The sequence below is a fragment of the Sceloporus undulatus genome, chromosome 4 (genome assembly GCF_019175285.1).
Source record: "Sceloporus undulatus isolate JIND9_A2432 ecotype Alabama chromosome 4, SceUnd_v1.1, whole genome shotgun sequence".
Taxonomy (NCBI): domain Eukaryota; kingdom Metazoa; phylum Chordata; class Lepidosauria; order Squamata; family Phrynosomatidae; genus Sceloporus; species Sceloporus undulatus.
The window spans coordinates 64,921,428-64,942,270 of record NC_056525.1 but is presented as its reverse complement, the minus strand read 5'-3'; the positions used below and the strand labels follow the sequence as shown (position 1 = coordinate 64,942,270).

The 20,843-nt window shown below is 44.3% G+C and overlaps 1 protein-coding gene across 1 annotated transcript; it reads right to left on the bottom strand.

Annotated features, from left to right (window-relative positions):
- Window positions 1-4,118: 4,118 nt before the first annotated feature.
- Window positions 4,119-11,785, bottom strand: RPS10 (ribosomal protein S10). The gene is made up of 6 exons (XM_042465711.1): window positions 11,637-11,785; window positions 8,593-8,742; window positions 7,874-8,045; window positions 5,855-5,932; window positions 5,184-5,239; window positions 4,119-4,214 (listed from the first exon to the last, which is right to left on the bottom strand). Exons 2-6 carry the CDS (start codon window positions 8,740-8,742, stop codon window positions 4,173-4,175), a joined length of 498 nt encoding a protein of 165 aa, XP_042321645.1. The 5' UTR covers window positions 11,637-11,785; the 3' UTR covers window positions 4,119-4,172.
- Window positions 11,786-20,843: the final 9,058 nt, after the last annotated feature.

The window sequence follows — 20,843 nt, the reverse complement described above, 5'->3', positions numbered from 1 at the left end:
ATATTGGCCATTACCCACATAATTCACAACCACATGGATTAAAACATACTATTCAGCTATTTAATACCAATAGCCCTATTCACAGATGGTCAAGCCACACCATGAACTTTCAATAATGCCTCCAAACCTCCAGAGAGACATTGTGTGTAACAAAGATTATTTGTAATGCATCACAACTACACACACAACAAAAGCGATGTTTACCTTGATATCAATTAGCAGAGAAGATCTCTCTCAAAGTACATGTGGTACACTATTATTTATGGAGGGGATGAGGTCTTGTTTTAATAAGAAGGGTTGCAGTACTTGTACGATGTATAAGAGATGAGATTGCCAGCGCTTGGAAAAATGTTGAAGAACTTTCCTTTTAAAGATATCATAATATAATAGGATTGTTGCAGTTGCAGAAAAATTAAACAGCTATTTTCATATGACGAGAGGTGAAATGAAAGAGAACTACTTTGTAGCAACCTGGCACCCATTTTAATGTATTTTCAAGAACTGACTGCTGAAGAGAGACCTCCAATAAATCAACCAGATGTTTAGCACAGGAGATATTATGGAAAAAGAGCTAATACACACTAGCTATGGATAGACATATAGGTAAACAGATGATGTGGCTACATGACTGTATTTGATATATTGTTACAGCTATATTGTTAATGGGGAGGACTGGGTGATAGCCATGGGTTTCCTTGTTACTGCTGAATTCTAAAAAGAACGTTAAAAACGTGCAAAAAAGATACATGTGGTAGGTTGAGTAGTATTCAAATACTAGACACAGATTATCTTTAAAAAGTTCCTTTAGATAAGGAAAGGTAAAATTACATCTCACTGTAAAATGCATATTAATAATACAAGTCCACCATGTCTAGGTTTTTGTAATACTGCAACCCAGCCCTGAACATTAACAAAGGCTCCATATCCTCCTTTTATGTGAATGCAACATCTAGTGGCCAAATAGTGTATTGCATATAAACTGTATTGGCAATTTCGTCAAAGATACAATACTGTATGTCCGTTATCCATCTTTTTCTTGCATGGGTTTAAAGGCACCAGATCCCATCTGATCTGGGAAACCAAGCAGGATCAACTTAATTTGTATGGAGAACTGCCAATGAATACCAGGTTCTGTAGGCTGTATTTCAGAGGAAGGAACTGGAAAAACCACTATTTTCCTTGCCTAAGAAAACCCTACGAAATTCATGGGCTTGTCATAAGTCAACAGGCAACTTGAAGGCACATATGTATGTAAGTGCCTTCAAGTTGATTTAAGTTGACTTAAGGCAACTCCATAAAGTACATGGGGTTCATAGAAACAAAGAGTTGGAAGAGACCACAAGGCCCATCGAGTCCTGCCATGCAGGAACACAGAATCAAAGCACCCCATCAGGTTTTCTTAGGCAAGGAATGATCAGATGGCTTAGCTAGGTCCTTCCTCTGAAATACAGCCCACAGCACCTATTATTCATTGGCAGTATCCCATCCAAGTACTAACCAGAGCTTACCCTGTTTAGCTTCCAAGATCAGACAGGACCTGGTTCCTTTAGTTTACGGTATTTAGGCTCTATGAAGGCAGGCAGGTACATGCTCACTAACACTTATTAGACAGCCTAAATGCTTATGGGATAGTAGTAAGGACTTGGTTCACTGAGTGCTTTTTATCTCATTTTTGGTTTTCTTTAGAACAGAATGGAAATTACAGCCTGTGGCATGTTGTTTTTGTGAAATCTGGAATGGGGAGACAGTCCTATCATGATAGAAGGGAAAGCCATAGGGTATATAGGTTACCCCCCAAGCTATCCGCCGCTTCAAATTGTCTGGATAGTGTTGGAAGCAAGCCCCCTGGGCTGAAAATGATGTTACTTAATGTAAGGCCAGAGAATGGAAAAACATCCTTGTTCCAGGACTTGACTCTGGATGAGCATGCTCTATTATTATTATTATTGTTGTTGTTGTTGTTGTTGTACTTATACCCCACCCTTCAGCCCTAAAGGCTATCAGAGCGGCTTACAATTAGTATTATTATTTTTTAATTAAACGGCTTGTATTGCAGAAACCTGGCTGAAGCTTCAGTGGGTGAGGGGGGAAGTGGCTTTTTCTGCACAATAGCAGCAAGGATCTGGGAGACAGGGAGGCAGAGGTCTAACAGGATTCCATCTCTCTCACCAGGTGCCCTGTCCCACACTGTGCTGGGTTTCAGTGCGTTTTTGAAGACTGGTGGCCAGGACAGAATAGGGATTCTGTTGGTGTATGACCCATCCTAGTGCTCAATAGACCTTCTTGAGCTGGCAAAGTTGGTGTAAAAGTCCTGTTGGTTTGTTATGCTGGGGGACGTCAACATCCATGCAAAGACCGCTCTGCCAGGAGCAGCTCAGGACTTCATGTCTGCCATGACAACTATGAGTCTGTGCGAAGTAATATCTGGTGCTACCCATGCTGCAGGACATACTCTAGACCTGGTTTTCTCTGCTGGGCAGGATGATCAGAATGTGGAGGAACTTTCTGTAATTCTGTAACTACATGGTGGGATTTATACACTTTAGGACTTGGGAGTGGGTGACTAAGATGATTTGCCCTGGAGACTTATGGATCCAAATGGATTTTTGACAGGTCTTGGGGAATCAGTTTCCTTGGTAGATCTTGTCAGATCTCTGGAATAGTGAAATGACCAAGACAGTGGACATGATTGCCCCTAAGTGTCACCTCACATGGCACGGAGTCAAACAAGCCCTTGGGTTCACTTGGGAAGTAGAAGATGACTCAGAATGAATCTGACCAAACACAGACTAGAGCTCATTGGGAGGCCTATACTATACAGCAAAATAATACTTGTCCAGCACCATTACTTCTGCACCGTGTCATCCAGCCAAGCTGCCTCAACTAGTCAGGGGCCTTTTACACTCTTACCCACAAGATAAAAACAAAGACAACTCAATAGCCCACTGTGAAGAATTTGCAAGACAGTTTGCAGACAACATTGTTTGGATCCTTGCTCCTCCTGGCTTCTGAAAACAGTAATGGGGGCAGGGGGTGGAATAGCCAAGTAGGTAAAAGAGGAGGTGTTACTTAAATAAAAAGGCCTCCCTGGATCCAACCATTCTAAATAATCATAAGCCAGTCTCTAGCATCCCATTTCTTGGCAAGGTTCTGGAATGTATGGCAGCTGTCCAGCCCCAGGGATTTCTGGATGAGATGGATTATCTGGATCCATTTCGATCTGGCTTCAAGCCTGATTATAGAATGGAGACAGCTTTGGTGAGGTTGGTGGATGACCTTCCCATAGAACTGGACACTCTCAGAAGTTTTTGATATCAACAACCATGGTATTCTTCTAGGCCACTTCTTTAGGATGGAACTTGGTGGCACTGTTCAATAGTTTGTCCTCCCTTCTTTGGGAAGGACTCTGGTGACACTGGGGAACTCCTGTTCAACTCCCTGACCACTGGCCTATGGGGCCACTCTGAGTTGTTTTGTCCCTCACACTGTTTAACATCAACATGAAACTGCTGTCAGAGATCATCCAGAATTTTGGGATGTGGTTTCACCATTATGCTGATGACACCCTATTCTCTCTCTCCTATCCACCTGATTTCAAGGAAGCTGTCTTAGTCCTAAACCAATGTCTGCTGCCACTGGATGAGGGCAAACTGAAATCCAAACAAGACATAGGTGCTCCTGGTCAGTTCAAAGCCAAATGGTTGGGGTTACACTTCCCCTGAAATCTCAGGCTCGCAGCTTGGGTATTCTCCTGGACTCCGCTCTGAACCTGGATTTTCAGCAGTAGCCAGGAGTGCATTTGCATTCGTAAAACTGTGTGCCTCCTGCCTGTTTATTGAGACATCAGAGTGGGCTATGGTGGCACATGCCTTCATTCCATTCCATTAGGACTACTGTAACAATCTGCAGGCTGCCTTTGGAAACTTTAAGATCTACAGGGGAAGGCTTTCTCTCAGTCCCACCACCATCACGGGCTCACTAGGTGAGGACGCGAGACTCTTCTGTGGCTGCTTCTAACTTCTGGAACTCCCTTCCGCAAGAGGCTAGAGTGGCCCCCACTCTGCTTTCTTTTCATTGACTTCGGAATGGTACATTAAATGATTCAAAGATACAAATAGTGAAATTTTCACCTATTTATTATACACAAGATGCAACCAAACAGCAACAGAATTCTACTGAGGTGGTTGTCCACGTCCACGCCCAAATCCACCTCTCTGCAAATGAAAAAACAAACAAAACAAAAACAGAACATATGCTAAGTGTCTCCACAATTATGCTAAGTAATTCATTTATGACTCAAGTAGCACATAAGTAAAAGCACGCACAAAACTTTCAAAGACCGGAGGTCTTAATGTAGGTGGACAGTCAGGGCACAGCTCAACAAAACTCTGGTCTAGGAAGCAAATCTGCAACTCAAACATTTCTAAGTACAGCTTCCAATCATGGTCCACTTCTTTCTAATGAATGAGGGGTTGTTAACATTTACAAACCAAACTGCACTAGCAAAGGCACTGTGGAACCTTATAGAAATGTACTTTTTATATTTGAAAAAACACCAGCATTTATCATGCAAGGTAGGCATACTGAATAGGGAGTGACCTGCCATAAATAAATAAGAAATAAATCAGGAAACAGCCTTTACATTTTTTACTGTGACCATGTTGCAAGCATTGGACAAGATTCTGAGAGTAAATTTTATATCAGGGATATATAAAAAAAGCTTATTGATGCTGGCAAAGCCTTATTTAAAATATTTCAGCTACCTGAGATCCTTGTATTTTTGTTGCCTCACCTGTCAAGTGAGAACTTTGCCTCCAAGAAACTTTCTGCGCTTATTGTCTAATCACATGACTGTTCTTCCATCTCCACTGACATTCTCATCTGAGCACTCTAACTAGGTACGTCTTTTATTGCCAAAAGAATGTCCATTTCGGACCAATGATTATTCTGCCTGACAAACTGCGTATGACTACAGCTTGTCTGAAGTCTATATTGTCCAATCATCGTCACTTTCTCCCACAGACCTTATACTACTAAATAGTATAAATAGGAGTCAGGAATGCCTAGAATTGTTCCTACAGTATGAATACTATCTAGACAACAGAAGGAGAAAAGTGTGCCATCTCTTTCAGGTACACTTGCAGACATTCTTGTTTAAATTACATGTTCCACATGATACTCACAAACTGAAATTCAGTAGCTGCCCCAGCACCAGCTTCTGCCTTCTTGTCAGCACCAGCTGTGGAAAAAAAAAAACAGTATTATTCAAGATTGAAAAAAACCCTATATGGACATTTGTTCCTTCAGAAGGAACTTCCTTCTGAAGTTACGTTCAAAAAAATAATGATGCAATATTATTGCCAGGGGCCTTTACACATTGTGTTTTTGTATCTGAAGCACAACACAGCTGTTAAAATAATCCCTACCCCACAGATCACAAAAAGTTAGACCTGGAATTCCTCTATATTGCATTACACTTTCAATAATGTCTTATCCGGGCCAAACAAGACTCTCTTAAGTTTCCCCCAATTTATAATACTGAGATCTTTAATCAATAAAATTAGGTTGTAATAGTACAATAGTGGAAACATGGGGCCCAGACAGGCCATAATAAAGCTGCTTCGGGTCACTTTGAAGGTATGCTGTTTAAATGACACAGGCATTTTTTAAGAGTCCAGAAGCTGCGCCAATGCTGCACTCTAGTCCTTAAGACTGCAGCGTGACTTTGGTGCAGCTTCTGGCCTCTTAAGATGCATGCAGCATTTAAACAGCATACCTCCAAAGTGACTCGAAGCAGCTTTATTTTGGACTGTCTGTTCAAGTCCTTGGTTTTGACCTTACAGTTAACACTTACATGGAGCAGCACTGCGCCTGTAGGTGTCTCTGTCAGCTTCTCCTCGCGTGAGACGAGCAGGACGCTCACCCTCCAAGCCTGAAATGTTCCAAACAGCAAAAATTAATCCAGAAAGTTCCCTTACAGCCCCAGGTTGATAAATTATGCTTCAACACTTATAATGTTGTTATACTCATGTTTTAAGAGGTCAACTAGCAGTCAAAACCATGTAGACTCTCACCTACCTTAAAGCTTTTCTGAAAAGGAGAGACAATAAAGAATTCCTCTTTCAATTAAAAGAAGCCTATGCTTCAGACTACCAAGTACCACTAGGTGTCCTGAGCAAGTGATCACCTGGCAACCTAACCAACCATTTTAACACTGACTGAGGATGAAGAATGCAGTAAGAACAGGGCAGGCAAAGTTTTACATACAACATGAGGAAAACATCATGCTTCTGACTTGAGCAAGTCACCATCTTTCCCTGGCAGTCCTGATACCCTATCAGCAGCAGACACAACCTCCACAGTGAGAACCACTGCTTGTCACATAAAGCAGCTAGCACACTCAAGTTTGAACCAGCATCTGTGTGACAACTATACCATGAGAATCTGCTTACCCTGCACAATAAATGTGAACTTATCAGGAATGGTTTATGTTGAAGAAAGCCTGTCCATGGTTGGACCCACAGCTGCACCATCCTGCAGTCCGATTTAGTAGAGAACTCTGAGATAATGCTACAAGAATGTTTAGCTACACTCTATACTTACAATTATTTAAGAAACTATTCAATAATCATTCTTTATAACTCAATTAAAACTCAAAAATTTACAAAATATTTAAGAATCACTTAAATCAAAATTTGCTTGTACAACTACATGAGTATACCAAGCCCATGTAAACATCACTGGGAATAAATTCAGGTAGGCCTATCCCAAGCATATCAAATCCAAGCTATTTATGGTCTTGCTGTAATACAGAACCTGTTTTCCCTAAAAATATTAGCAGTCTAATCAGCATCAAGACATTTATGACTATTTATAAGACCAAAGGGATCTTCCAGAACTGATGGTTCTGATTAAGACAGGTAAGTAAAACTAAAAACACTTTAAAGATTTTTTTTTAATTTTCTTTTAAAATTTCTTAATATACCCCTTTTCGGTGTAATATAGGCGCGTTATAAACGGGCCTTTAATACACCCCCGTCACGTGCTAGGGGTTGGCTGAAGACCTAGCGTCCATACCAGCCTCACCCCTAGCACGTGATGGGGGTGTAAAGATGGTGACGCCCTATACACACGGGCACTGCCATCTTTACGTGCTGGACACGTTGCGTCCGCACGTGTCGCCCCGGAAATGACGCCGCAAATGCACCCCTTGCGCTTTGCAGCGCCTCTTCTGGGACCTGAGAAGGAGCGCAATTTTCGCGCTCCTTCTCGGCAGTGTCTGGGAGCCACGCCGTTTAAAGGCTGCGGCTCCCGGACAGTGCAAGCGGCGGCGGCAGCAGACCGCCGCAATTCGGCGGTCTGTAATGCACCATAGCTTCCCTGAAACTAGAAAATATGCATGGCCATGGAATCTTTAGCATTTTGTAGAAATACTGTTAATTTATTTGCCAAATACAGTTGAGGGAAAAGCATCAGTTAACTAAGCTGGAGCAGAGGACAGGCTTGTTCCAAAAACCAAGGGCCTAATAACTTGTGCAGGAGGAATTCATGACACTGCAGACCTTTCCATCAAACACCACTACTATTTTGGAGTACTGCAATCACTTACTTAATACAATTAATATGTTTGTGTGCAAATTATGCAGCAGCATGGAGAAACTGAGTGATTATGGACACACATTTCCATCATTCATGTTTTAGTCTAACAACATCATAGAGGGGTGTTCATAGGCTCTCCACCCATTTTAGAGCACCCATTTTTTGGTTAATTTGATTACATTATGGTATCATGCTAGTCTTAACTAATGTTTTACACTATTCATTTCTGGTTTTATGTGTTATTAAAATGATGTTTCTCCCAGTCAAAGCTTACCTTTTGGTCGAGGTCTACCAGTCTCAGGACGGCTGCGGCGCAAGGTGGCAGGTACAATTTCAGGTGGCAAATGGAGATAATCCCGCAGGTATTGGATGCCTTCATTGGTCAAATACCAATAGAAATGTCTCCAAGCAAACTGCTCCTTCACATAGCCACGAGATTTCAGCGACTAGAAACATACACTAGTTAGTCCACAGACATAATAGATAAATTACTTAAATTAACTCAAATGGATGTAAGCTACTATCCTGAACACAGGAAGAAAGCAGGGCAAGGTGAAGGCAGATTACGACCCGTTTTAAAATCACTAATGTGGACTATGTAGCAACATTACAGGTGTTTAGAAGGTCCTGCAAAATGGCGAGTAGTTAGTATTGTTACCTTCTACCTCCATGATGATCAACCTATTCAGGACCTACAAATACCTCACTATATCAAACCGCTTCTGAACTAGGATCCCACCTTAATTCCAACATACAACTTAAGTTGCCTCTCCTGAAATAATTTCCACTACACACCTATTAGAAGGGCAGATGCCACACCCTACTTTGCTTCAGGTAATTCTCTTTTCCTGCCTACCCCAGCTTTCTATTTAAACACTAAGACAGCAAAAGAAAATGATACAATTTTTTCTCTCTCTCTCTCACACACACACACACAGATGTAACCCACTCATGTTCAGATTGCATCCCATCAGCCCAAGAGCTTTACTTTACCTGCATTGCTTTCATGACGTGGAGATTGGGCACATTTTTATCTGCCAGTTCAGGGTGCTTAGGCATGTGAACATCCTTTTTGGCTACCATCACTCCCTCCTTAAAAAGGAGTTCATAGATGGCAATACGATTTTTTTTAGGCATCAACATCTGCGTGAAAGACAAATAAGGTTGTCAACAGCAGTCACTTCTTTAATTCAAAGGAATATAAACTTCGTATTATATAAAAATGAGCCGAACAGGCTAGTCTAATATAATAGCATCTTACTCTGCCAGGAAAATGAGCAACATAAAGGCAAACAGCACTTTCACAGTCCACACTTAAATCCTAAACAGTTATACTCTACAAAAGATAAGCCAGCTCCATTGTAATAAGCTGTTTTTATGAGATTACAGTGGACCCTTGGTATCCACTGAGGTTTAGTTGCAGGACAACAACACCAACCCCTGTGCATACCAAAATGAGTGGCTTCATGTCCTGTTGTATACCATACATAAAATGTCAAAATCAAGATTTGCTTTTTGGAATTTACATATTTCTTGAATACTTTCAAGTCATGAAAGGTTGAATCCATGGACAAGGAACACTTGGATAAGGGTCAACTGCATTTGTCTACTCTGTGACTTGCTGAGACTTTTTAAAATAGTTTCTTCCCATTAGGTTCCATCTAATTCTTTTAAGTGGAACTGGAAAAAAACAACAACTGGGATCTTGGGGCACTGCACTACAGCACTTAGCTCTGGAACTATCATTGCACACTAAACACAAGATAAAGCATACAAGTCCCATACAAAAATGAAGGGCTCAATTCAGCATTTGTTAACTACATCAAAACATACATGATAACAATGTTAGCTCTATGCATACTTATTTGGGAGTAAACCCCATCAAACATTGTGGGACTTGCTTCCAATCTAGCAGAAACAGAATAGGGTTTCAGGAGCATAAATGTTTCACCTGTGGAATATCCTTCCTTGCAATCACTCTCATTCACTTAAAGCCAGGAAGCCATGCAGTGAGCCTTTTGAGACTCTACACTCTTATTGTGCTATTCTTCCACTTTAACTGCTCTGACTGCCTCCTGTGTGGAATCCTGGGATGTGCAGTTTGTTGTTGTAGTTTGTGATTGCTCTTGAGCCGACCCCAACTCTTGACAGCCCTATGGATGAAACATCTCTCAAGACCCCACTTTGGTCCTGCAAATTCAGGCATGTAACCTCCCTAATTGAGTCCATCCATCTTGGCGTACAGTCTTCCTTTCTTTCTACTGCTTCTGCCTTCCTTAGCATTATTGTCTTTTCCAATAAGTTGTGCCTTCTCGTGATGTGTCCAAAATACAACTCAGTCTGCTCATCTTGGCTTGCAGCGAGAGTTCAGGCTTGATCAGTTCAAGGACCCATTTATTTATCTTTTTGGCAGTTCATGGTCTCCTCAGCACTCTTCTCCAGCACCACATCTCAAATGAACTGACCTTCTTCTTCCTAGCCACTTCCCCCACTGTACAGCTCTCAGATCTGCACACAGCAAAGGGGAATATGATGGCTCAGACAATTCTGACTTTAGTGCCCAGTTGTGTATCTTTGCTCTTTAGGATCTTATCTAGTTCCTTCATAGCTGCCCTTCCCATTCCTAGTCTTTCTCTGACTTCTTGACTGGGGTTTGTAGTTTGGGGAGGGCATCTATATTTCTTAGCCAGAGAGCTCTTGTTGTTGCTGTGTGTCTCCAAGTATTTTCCAACCGATGGTGACCTAAAGCAAACCTATCACAGGGTTTTCTTGGCAAGATTCTTCAGAGCAGGTTTACCATTGCCTTCCCTGAGGCAGAGAGAGCATGACTTGCCTTGCCCAAGGAACATGCTCCCTCCGAATGTAGTGGCGTCTCCTTCCTTGGAGGCCTTTAAGCAGAGGCTGGATGGCCATCTGTTGGGGATGCTTTGACTGAGAGCCCCTACATGGCAGAATGGGGTTGGACTGGATGGCTCTTGTGGCCATTTCCAACTCTATGATTCTAATGTTATCCAATGGGTTTCATGGAAGAGCAGGAACCGCTGCCTCCCTAAACAAAAGACCCCAGAATCCCCCAGGAGGCAGCCATAGCAGTTAAAATGGAACAACGGTGCTATAACAATGTAGGATGAAGCCTCTAAGGCAGTGGTTTTCAATTTGTGGGTCGTGACCCCTTTGGGGGCTTAAACGACACTTTCACAGGGTTTGACCATTGAAAAACTCATATTTCCGATGGTCTTTGGAACCGATTTTATGGTTGGGAGTCACCACAACATGAGGAACTGTATTAAAGGGTCATGGCATTAGGAAGGTTGAGGACCGCTACCCTAAGGATTTCTTGCCTAAGAAAACACAATGAAATTCAGCTTATAGTCATCTTGAAGGCACATAAAAACACATAGAGAGAATTACTGACTGGCAGAATGTAAGCATGGATGGAATGGGACACAATGCTTTGTGGGCTTACTTTCTCACTACTATGAGAGGCAAATACATGCTGCCCAGTATGACTTACTAGATTTCCGCACCACACTCTTATGGCGCTGCTATTCCACTTCTACTGCTCTGCCTGCCTCCTGTTGCATTGTGGGGTTTGTAGTTCCGTGAGGCCTAAGAGTTCTCTGGCTGAGAGTTCTAAATGCCCCCCTCTTTAAACTGCAAATCCCAGAATGCAACAGGAGGCAGCATTGTAAGAGTGTAATGCGGTAATCTAGACGGTCCTTGGTCTCTTTGCAAAAGAGGGCCGCCTTACTCCTCTGCCAGAGGCGCTGTTCCCTTCATCCAGGTCCCCCAAACCCGCTCCCCATCTCCACTAGTTTAGTTGCTACATGAGCCCGGGCCTCCCTTTCCTGGTTGCCGCCTTTCAACCGCCCTCCGGATTCGCCCCAATTTCCCGGCTCCGTTCCCTCTCCGGCCAAAAATGGCTCCGCAGGCGAGAAGGAGGGATCGCCCGGGAGCGATAGGGAGGAAACCCGGACCGGCCACCGGCAGGATTGCGGCGATGAGAGAGAGATTGACCCGCCGGAGGTAGCTCTTACCGTGGCAGCCGCGGGAGGCTCCTTGCTGGAAAGGACGGCGCATGCGCAGTGCGGTCTCTTCCTGCTTCGGAAGGGCCCCGGGGCTTACGGCGCTAGACTATTCCAGTGCCTGAGAGCGCCAGGGTGTATGGTGTCTAGAAAACGCCTGATTAGAGCGACAATTGCAACTCAGCATCTTCCACACACCTTCTCTCCCCCCCCCCCTTTCCACTATGGTCTTTGTTGATGTTGTGTCTCCAAGCCATATGTGGCTTATCGATAGTAGTAATAATAATAATAATAATAATATAATAATAATAGGTTTATTATATCCCGCTTCCACAAGGGATCAAATACAGAACATATATACAACTAAAAAAATTACATATCCCTCATCCCTTACCTTAACTAACACTTATCAAAACTAAAATAAAAAAATAAATTAATTTAAATATAGACAAAATTTAAAATAGGCAAGATATATTAGTGACCTGTTTCTTCACATAATTCTTCACAGGGGGTTTGCTTTTGCCTTTCTCTGAGGCCGAGAGAGTGTCACCAATGGGTGCCCATGGCACAGAAGAGATCAAACCCTGATCTCTCCAAACTTTTGGTCCCCATCCCCTCAGATGTTGAGGACTTCAGCTCCCAGAATTCCTGACTGTGTTGCCAAGATGGCTGGGGAAGTCCAAAATAAATAATAAATTTGGAGGGCCAAAGTTGGGAGCCACTGTAACTCAAACACCACACTGGCTCTTCTGTTTTCCATAGGCTTATTCCATAAATAAAATGATTTAAGGCACAGCAGGAACGTAGCCAAGGGGGTTCTGGGGTCTGGGACCCCCCTTCCATTAGAAAAGAAATGGTGTGTGCTCTGGCTGCCGCGCCCAAGCCCCATGATAATGGTGGCACTTAGTCTGGACCCCCCCCTTCTTAAAATCCTCGCTACGTCCCTGGGCATAGAGAAGAGTTTTAGGCGTAAATAGGGTTGCCATTAGTCAGACCTCCAAACCGGGAAAAATGTAGGACAAAATTTTAAATGTAGAACACACAAAAATGTGTCTACATTTGAAAAATTTGTCCTACATTTGACCTCACAATCGCGCAGGGAGTGGAGGCCAGCGGCAGGGAAAGCCTCCACTGAAGAAGCTTTCCCCCCCGCCTGGGGCCCTGCCGCGATCGGAGGCCCCCGCCGGGACCAGGAAGGAGGCGAGGAGCCCACCGGCGATGGCCGGGGCCCTCGCCTCCTTCTGGCCCCCGCAGGACCAGGAAGGAGGCGAGGAGCCCGCCGGCGATGGCCGGGCTTCGCCTCCTTCTTGGCCCCCGCAGAGGCCAGAGGAGGAGGAGGCTGCAGGGAGGCGGGGGGAGTTGGCGCGGCTGCGCCCAAGAGGGCGCCGCTCCCTGCAGCCTCCTCCGCCTCAGTCAGGCCTTGTCTGCCCTCGTTTTCCTCTGCGCGCCATGCGCGGTGAGGAGGAGGAGGGCAGCGAGGCCCAGAGGGTTGCCCGCAAACCCCACTGCAACCGGGCTTTCCGGTTTTTGGGCTGGCACCCGTGCCGTGACCGGCAGTGCAGCCAAAACCGGGAAAAACCCGGTTGCACCGGGTTATGGCAACCCTAAATGTGGACCTTTTTTTTGGTCCTACTTGAAAAGAGCTTCACTGAGGGGAGGATTCCTTCTCTGCTTGGGCTCCGTTCACGGAGCCCAAGAGGAGAAGGAATCCGCCCCAGGGAGGCTTCTTTTCCCTTGGGCTCCGTTTTTGCAACGGAGCCCAAGGGGAAAAGAATCCCGCCCTCAGCAAGGATCCTTCTCCGCTTGGGCTCCGTGAACGGAGCCCAAGCAGAGAAGGAATCCTTCCTTCCCGGCCTCTGTGGAGGCTTGGCCTTCAACAGAGGCCGGAAAGAGGGAACGAGAGCACCCGCAATCGCGGGCGGCCCTCTCCCTTTCCCGGCCTCTGTGGAGGCTTGGCTCAGAGGCCGGGAAAGAGGGAGGAGAGCACCCGCGATCGCCGCGATCGTGGCGGCCCCCTCCTTTTCCCCGGCCCTCTGTGGAGGCTTGGCCTTCACAGAGGCCGGAAAGAGGGAGCAGAGCCAGGCGCCTCCCTCGGCGGAGGAGGCCACAGGGAACGGGCCTCGCTCATGCAAGGCTCCTTTCCCTGCCTGGCGTCCGTCGCAGGGGGTTGTGTCCCGGGCGGGGCCAAACCGGGGCGGACCATGCGGACCTGCCCCAAACCGGAAAGTCCCACCCCCAGCGGAATATGGCATCCCTAGGCGTAAAGAAATTTTGCTCCAGATAATTGTAGTGTAGCGTGGTTTTGCGCATTGGCCTACAACTCTGGAGACCAGGTTCGTTCCCAGGTAGCCCGAAACCCACTGGTTGACCTGGGCAAGTCACACTCTCTCAGCCACAGGGGATGCATGGCAAAACCCTTTTAAAGAAATTTGCCAAGAAAAGCCTGCAATAGGTTCACCATAAGTAGGAAAACAACTTGAAGACACACAAAACAACAATTCATTATTCCTTTTCCTTATAGTTCAGATATTGTTTACCATTGTGCATGGGCTCTGCTGAAGATTTAAAGACTATGTTTGAGTACATACCTTTGTGCCTATTGTGCTCATTGTAAGAAACTGATATTAGGGCACAAATGCAGGATTTTATTCCAGATGTCTTTGTCCTCTGTAGTGAAACTCTCAAGTCTTTGCACACTTACTTGCTTTGTTGCTATGTGCCTTCAAGTCGTTTCCAGCTGTGGTGACCTTGAGGCAAACACATGGAGGGCAAATTGGTAAAATCCCGTGCAGAAATGGATTTTAAAATCCAGGTGTCAGGATCTGGCGTGAAAGAGAAATAACATGAAAATAATCCAAACGGAAAGCTCCTTTGTACTTTTGGAATTTAGTGAAGTAAAAGGAGCTGGTTTTGATTACTCTGCATTCGTGATTTTTCGTGTTATTTCTCTTTCACACAAATTCATCTGAAGAACATCCATAATGCGGGTTTTCTTCCGCTTTCTGTTGGGTTAGACCCAAGTGTCGTCTGAAAAACAGCTGCAAATGAGGGTTGTTTTCGTTTAAATTTGTTTCTGCGCAGGAATCATTCCATGTGATAAACTCCATAGGGTTTTTTAGACAAGTTTCTTTAGAAGGCGTTTGCCTTACCCTCTCTGAGGCTGAGAGAGTGTGTCTTGCCCAGGTCATCCAGTGAGTTTCCGTGTCTGAGCCTGGTTTTGAACCTCAACTTCTAGTGTCCAGTCAAATGACAAGAGTTATAATGAGAAAGAACTCAACGCTAAAAGAGTGCAGCAGTTTGCTTTTTCCCTGAGTCTACTGGGGCATGATTCTGCCATCTCTTCTCCTCTCGCCTGCTGCTGAGTTTGTAAAAACTGCTTTGCACTTTGAACTCAGGGGCAGTACAGATGGTGGCTAGAAGCCGGCCCCTTCCTGCCCCGCAGAAGCCACATGCTTTCTGGAAGGGCTGTCATAGGCACACTCATGCACCATGAGATGCCCCTCCAGCCAGTGCTGTTTGGGTGCTGCATTCCACAGATGTTATCATGGCTTGCCTGTGGACAGGTGCACACCATGATGGCAGCATGGCGGCAAAATGGCTCGAAGCATATCAATTCTCCGCCTAGTTCAGCCTAGTATGGGTTAGGCGGCACAAAGTGCCGGCGTACTGCCCTCAATTTGCAGCACGTGAAGTAAACTGAGGACAAATTGGGAAAGGCGAACATTTAGAAGCCTCTGAAAAGACAGGATGACAGGGGAATTAACTGGAATGTCCCTTCTCACTAAGACTGTGGGGATTTTGTGATTAGTCTGGATATTATTGGCTTCTCAGATCTATATTTGTGTATACAGTAACCCACGCTATAGGTGGGGTGCCCCATACACGGCTTCCTGCTTATACGAAGCTGCTTGACAGGAGGTGAATGGCACATGTGCCCGTGGCGCGCGCGCTCTCCCGCACCATGAGCACGAACCCCATCCAATCAGATGGATTCAAGCTTACGGTTTTTTGGTTTACACATGGGGGGGGGAGGTCTGGAATGGACCCCCCACAAGCCAAGGGACCACTGTTAGATTGGGATGGTTATATGTTTTGTGTTGCCTTTTGCATTATTTTCAAACTATCCTCTTTTCTTGTATTGGAAGGAGTTATTGCACAGACAAATCCCGTGCAGAAACATTAATTTAAACCTGAAACAACCCACATTTCAGAAGACATTTGGAGTTAGATATTATTAGTTAGATTAAGATCTTATAATCCCTTGGGATATCCGAAAGTTATGCCTTGACGGAGTGTCATTGGTTCCCATGTGAACCAAAATGAAGGGGTGCAGTCAGCCAAGAGTTCTTGTAATCTCTGTCACATCAACAATTTTGTCCCAGTGAGCAGCACACCTCTTGAGTTATTCTGTCAGGCTGCAAACACTGCTTCTGTTCCCCTTGCAAATAGCCACCTACACCAACATACATTTCTCTGAGTATTAGCAAGGGCCATTTCATGTGCGGAATCTTCCCATGTCACTTACATGTTCTCTGATGACTGACACTGTTGATCTTCTCTCGTGTTCCTATGTCAGTGATAAGCGAGAGAGCTTTAAATTGATTCCGTAGCTCAAACTCACAGAATGATCCCGGGTCCTTCTACTACTACATGTTACATTCCTCCAAATTTCTTCTCCTGTATCTGGGAACTGCCACCTCCTCAGAGACATCCCTGCATGTTCCTCATCCAGCACAGCTGTTTCTGCTCTGTTCAAGAAACCTCATGGTTCCCTAATATGCTGAGGAATAGAACACAGCCTTCAATTACTGGACCTTTTCTTCCAACTGTACAACCTACCCACATCCCCTGGCAGAATGGAGTCATTCCACTGCCCTTGCAGGTGATTGCAGCAGCTTCTCGTCATCCATATCATTAGTCTTATGACATTAAGCAGAAACTCGAGCCTCCCTCTCAAAACTTAAAGTTCACTGAAGTGAATGGACAGTGTGATGAGCACAGAACAGACTAATTGGCAGAAATAGTGAGCAGCAATGAGAAAACCAAGAAATTGGCAGAAACTTTTTAATGATATAAGGGGCTTATATTAAGAAGGAACCCAAAATAAGTTTTTTTGTTCTTCTTACAAATTTTATTTCTGTTCAGGATGTGTGGTGTCTCTCAGAAAAGAGACAAAGTTCTCTTTCTTCTGCAATTTCATGGAAGCATTCTGGCTCATTCTATTTCCTTGGTCACATCAACATTTAACTTAATGCAAGTGTGCAATTTTCATCTGACAAGTGTTAAGAGAACAAGTGAAAAACAACAAATGCAGATAACATTTCATGCTACAGTATTTCTGAAGCAGCTTGCCAAAAAAAAAAGAAAAAAAAAGAGTTGATTTGCTTTTCTATCATCACCAAAATGTTCTGTTTTTTAAACACTTTACATTTCAGCAAATCTTAGTCATATAGCCAGGGTTGAAACAAGGCATTTCGGTACCATAGACAGGTAGCATTGTGTAGTGGTTGGAAAGCTACTCAGGAGAACAGTGTTCAAATCCCCACTCAGCAATGAAATCCACTGGGTGACCCTAGGAAACGCACACTCACTAGCCTTAGAAGACTGCAATGGCAACCCCATGATAGGGTCATTATAGGATCGCCAAAGTCAGACACAACTTGAAGGCACAAAACAACAACACAAGGCAGGCAAAACTCACACTTACCCACACAAAATCAAGATCTTGAGTACCTAAGCCCTACCAAGTTATTTTGGCACATGCAGGACGTAGCCAGGATTTTAGGAAGGGGGGTCCAGACTAAGTGCCACATTATAATGGGGCTTGGGTGTGGCAGGGCAGCAGCAACACATCATTCATTTTTCTAATGGAAGGGGGGTCCAGCTATGTCCCTGAACATGTAATGCTTATGTCAAAGTATTATTATACAGCGCGCCCGCGCCATACGCAGGCACGCCATACGCGGCACGCATACGCAGCCTTGAGCATATGCGCTCAAGCTGTGGGGCACGCGCGGGCGGAAGGGGCGGCGCGTCCCATTCAATGAATGGGCGTGCATGCCTGTTGCGCCCCGCGCGTCCCGCGCCGCCGCGCATGAGCCCCATTGTTTCCAATGGGGCTCGAGCATAGGCGGAATTCGCCTACGCGGCGGGATCCGGAATGGATCCCCCACGTAAGGCAGGACGGACTGTATATTAAAACGTAAAACTAACTTAGCCTCTCATTGACCAGTTGACAAACCAGTATATTTTATTACACTATAGATTTACAATTTATTGTAATTGTGAGTACAGTAATAAAAGACTTCAAAGATTAAAATATATTCTCCACTACAAATAATTTTATTTCTATATGCCAATTTGATAACTTTCACTCTTTTCCTACAATGAAGTTGTGATACATTTAATGTGCTTATCTCTTTTAGTTTGCTGTCAGAACTTATTTTCTTTTTCTGATCACAAACACATCCATCTTGAACACTCAATATAAAACTGTTAAACTATTTTAATATCACATCACTCAGAAAAACATACGATGTGGTTATGCAACAAACATGGCAGGTCAGCAATAAGGCACTGGATACATTAAAACATAATCAAGACAGTCCAACAGACCAAGGGATGAAGAGGGGAAAGATGTATGTCCTCCAGTGGAATTCCTGGCTGCGTGTGTGTTGTTCATACAGTTCCCAGAATTCCCTAGCACTGAGCCAGCCAGCAAGGACGTAGCCAGGATTTTGGGAAGGGGGGGGGTTCAAGACAAGTGCCACCATTTGAGAGGCTAGAGGCCCCCCCCAGACACAAAAAGATGTCAAGCGTTCACCCTCGACACCTTGATGGCACCACTTTAACTTCCGTTAGGCTTTGTGCTATGGAATCTTGGGAACTGTAGTTGAGCATCTGTCAGGTGCCACAACAAGCTACAAATCCCAGCATTTCACAACATGGAGCCAAGCAGTTAAAGTGGCATCAAACTGATTATTTTTCAGTGCAGATGCAAACGAGTCTCCTCTGAAGGTGTTTACATCAGATAATTCAGCTCGATAAAGCAAGTGCAGCTGCTCAAGCAATGAGCGGCAGCCACTCTGTGTCATGCTCAGAGACACTCTGCTCATGCTTTGAGACACTGTATTCCAACATCTCAGTTGAGCTACGAACCCAGGCTGCATCCACACATTTCATTCCCACTTCCAAGAGGGATTTTTTAATTTTGAGATAGACACACACACACACTTTTTAATTCCAAGACCTATCTATCTATCTATCTATCTATCTACATAATTTTTAATTCCAAGCCATTATACGTTCCTTTCTTTTTATATTAAACAAACCCCTTTAAGAGAATCTATTTTGGGAGAAAGGCAGGGTATAAAATCAATCAATACAAATATAGTGCAATAGTCCATCAGTGCATGGCTTGCATTATAAGACTTTATAACTTTATACCTTAAAAACATTAAAATCAAGTAGGCTCAGAGTGCTACAGAATCATGGAATCATAGAGTTGGAAGAGACCCAAGAAGGGCCCTGATCCGTCCAACCCATCTGCATGCAGGAACTCCCAGTCAAAGCATCCTCAACAAATATGTAATGGAGTGTCCACTACATTGAAAGATATACTATAGATTAATGCTATGGAAAATCACCACCTTGAGTCTGTATATTGGGAGAAAGGCGGGTATAAGAAAAAACAACAACACACTATCTGGGTATTGTAGTTTTGTGAGACATTTAGTCTTCTTTGTCAGGGCCATCCAGTCCAACCCCATTCTGCCATGCGGAACTCTCCATCAAAGCATCCCCATTGACATCTGAAAAAGGGCCAGCATTGTATTTATACTATTTGTGTTTAAAAAAGAGAAAAAAACAAGGCTGGAAGGAAGCCTCTTGCCTTTTTGCATCACAGACCCTCCTCTTTTTTGCTGTTGCAAAATCCAGAAATGACTGTTTTTGAAAAGATGAGTCCATTCTCAGGAGAAATGTCCAGATGGAGCCTGAGTCTCCTTTCTCGGACTTCCAAAACTCAAACTGACCCTGAGAGCATCTGGTCTGACCCCAACTCAAGGAAACTTGGAAATCCTGAAGGTTTAGATAATTACTGAATTATTGAATATACAGGCATAGTGGTCTCAGGGTTTTACGGAAGCTCAGTGTGCAGAAGCACAACATTATTTTAAAAATATTGTGCATTAAATTACCTTCAGTCTATGTCTATGAGATGCATATGAGACATACATGGATCCCATCTCCCAGTATCCCATTAGACATACTGTATATAAATATATCAAACTCTGAAAAACTCCCAACCCAAAATACATCTAATCCTCAGCATTTGGGTAAGGGATATTATATTATTATACTACTATATTGTACATGGATAAACAGCTAAAAGTTAGAAGTCACCTTTTCTTTTTTCTTCAGTTCTCCCTGAGGGAGGAAGGGGGGGAGAGGAGGAGGAGTGGAAGCCGGACTCTGAAGGAAACGAAAGCGAGTCATAGGGACTCCCTCTCTCTCTCTCTCTCTCTCTCTCTTCTTCTCTCTCCCCTCCCCTCCTCTCCTTCCTTCCTCCTCCCTCCCCCCTCCATTAAAGCCACGGAGGAGAGGGAAAAGGAACTTTGTTTTGTCTTTCTCTGTTCCCTCGCTGTGGTTTAATGGAGGGGAGGGGGAGAAGGGAGCTGAATGCCCCCAGGCCTGATAGGGGGGGTTCCGACCCCCAACCACCCCCCTGGCTACGTCCTTGGCACATGATGCAGAAAATCTCACAAGCACCTGTCCAAATACGAAAGTAAAATGTCAACAACAACAAATAAATAATACAGTAATTTACTGCTGCTTCATTGCACCAAGGTCTGCTGCGTGAAGTGACCACTTACTTTGCTAATGACAGGCCTGGCTTTTCATGTACCTGTTATATCTGTGTATAACACATCCATGTGGACAGTGGCCTCACTAGGGGATGCAGAGTGTGTGTCCGAACCGCACCTGGTGACATCCTAATGAGGAGTGACACCACAACTTCACAAGCATCTGCCTTTGGGCAGAAACAGTCTGTGGCATTTGGCTGTGTCCCATTAAAATGCTGATTATGTGAGTGGGGTGAGGTTTAGTGAGAGAAGAAAGGAGATGCCTCAGTTTTCAAAATTTTAATTTTAAAAAAATCCATTAAAAATTCTTTAAAAACATCACATTTTACCAAATTTTCACTTCAACCACTGAAAC

Excerpts from the sequence above, each read along its gene's own strand:
- RPS10 (XM_042465711.1), bottom strand. The coding sequence starts at position 8,742 with ATGTTGATGCCTAAAAAAAATCGTATTGCCATCTATGAACTCCTTTTT. Across the intron at positions 8,046-8,592 it reads ACGTCATGAAAGCAATGCAG|TCGCTGAAATCTCGTGGCTA; the intron begins GTAAAGTAAAGC and ends GTATGTTTCTAG. Across the intron at positions 5,933-7,873 it reads TGGTAGACCTCGACCAAAAG|GCTTGGAGGGTGAGCGTCCT; the intron begins GTAAGCTTTGAC and ends GGAACATTTCAG.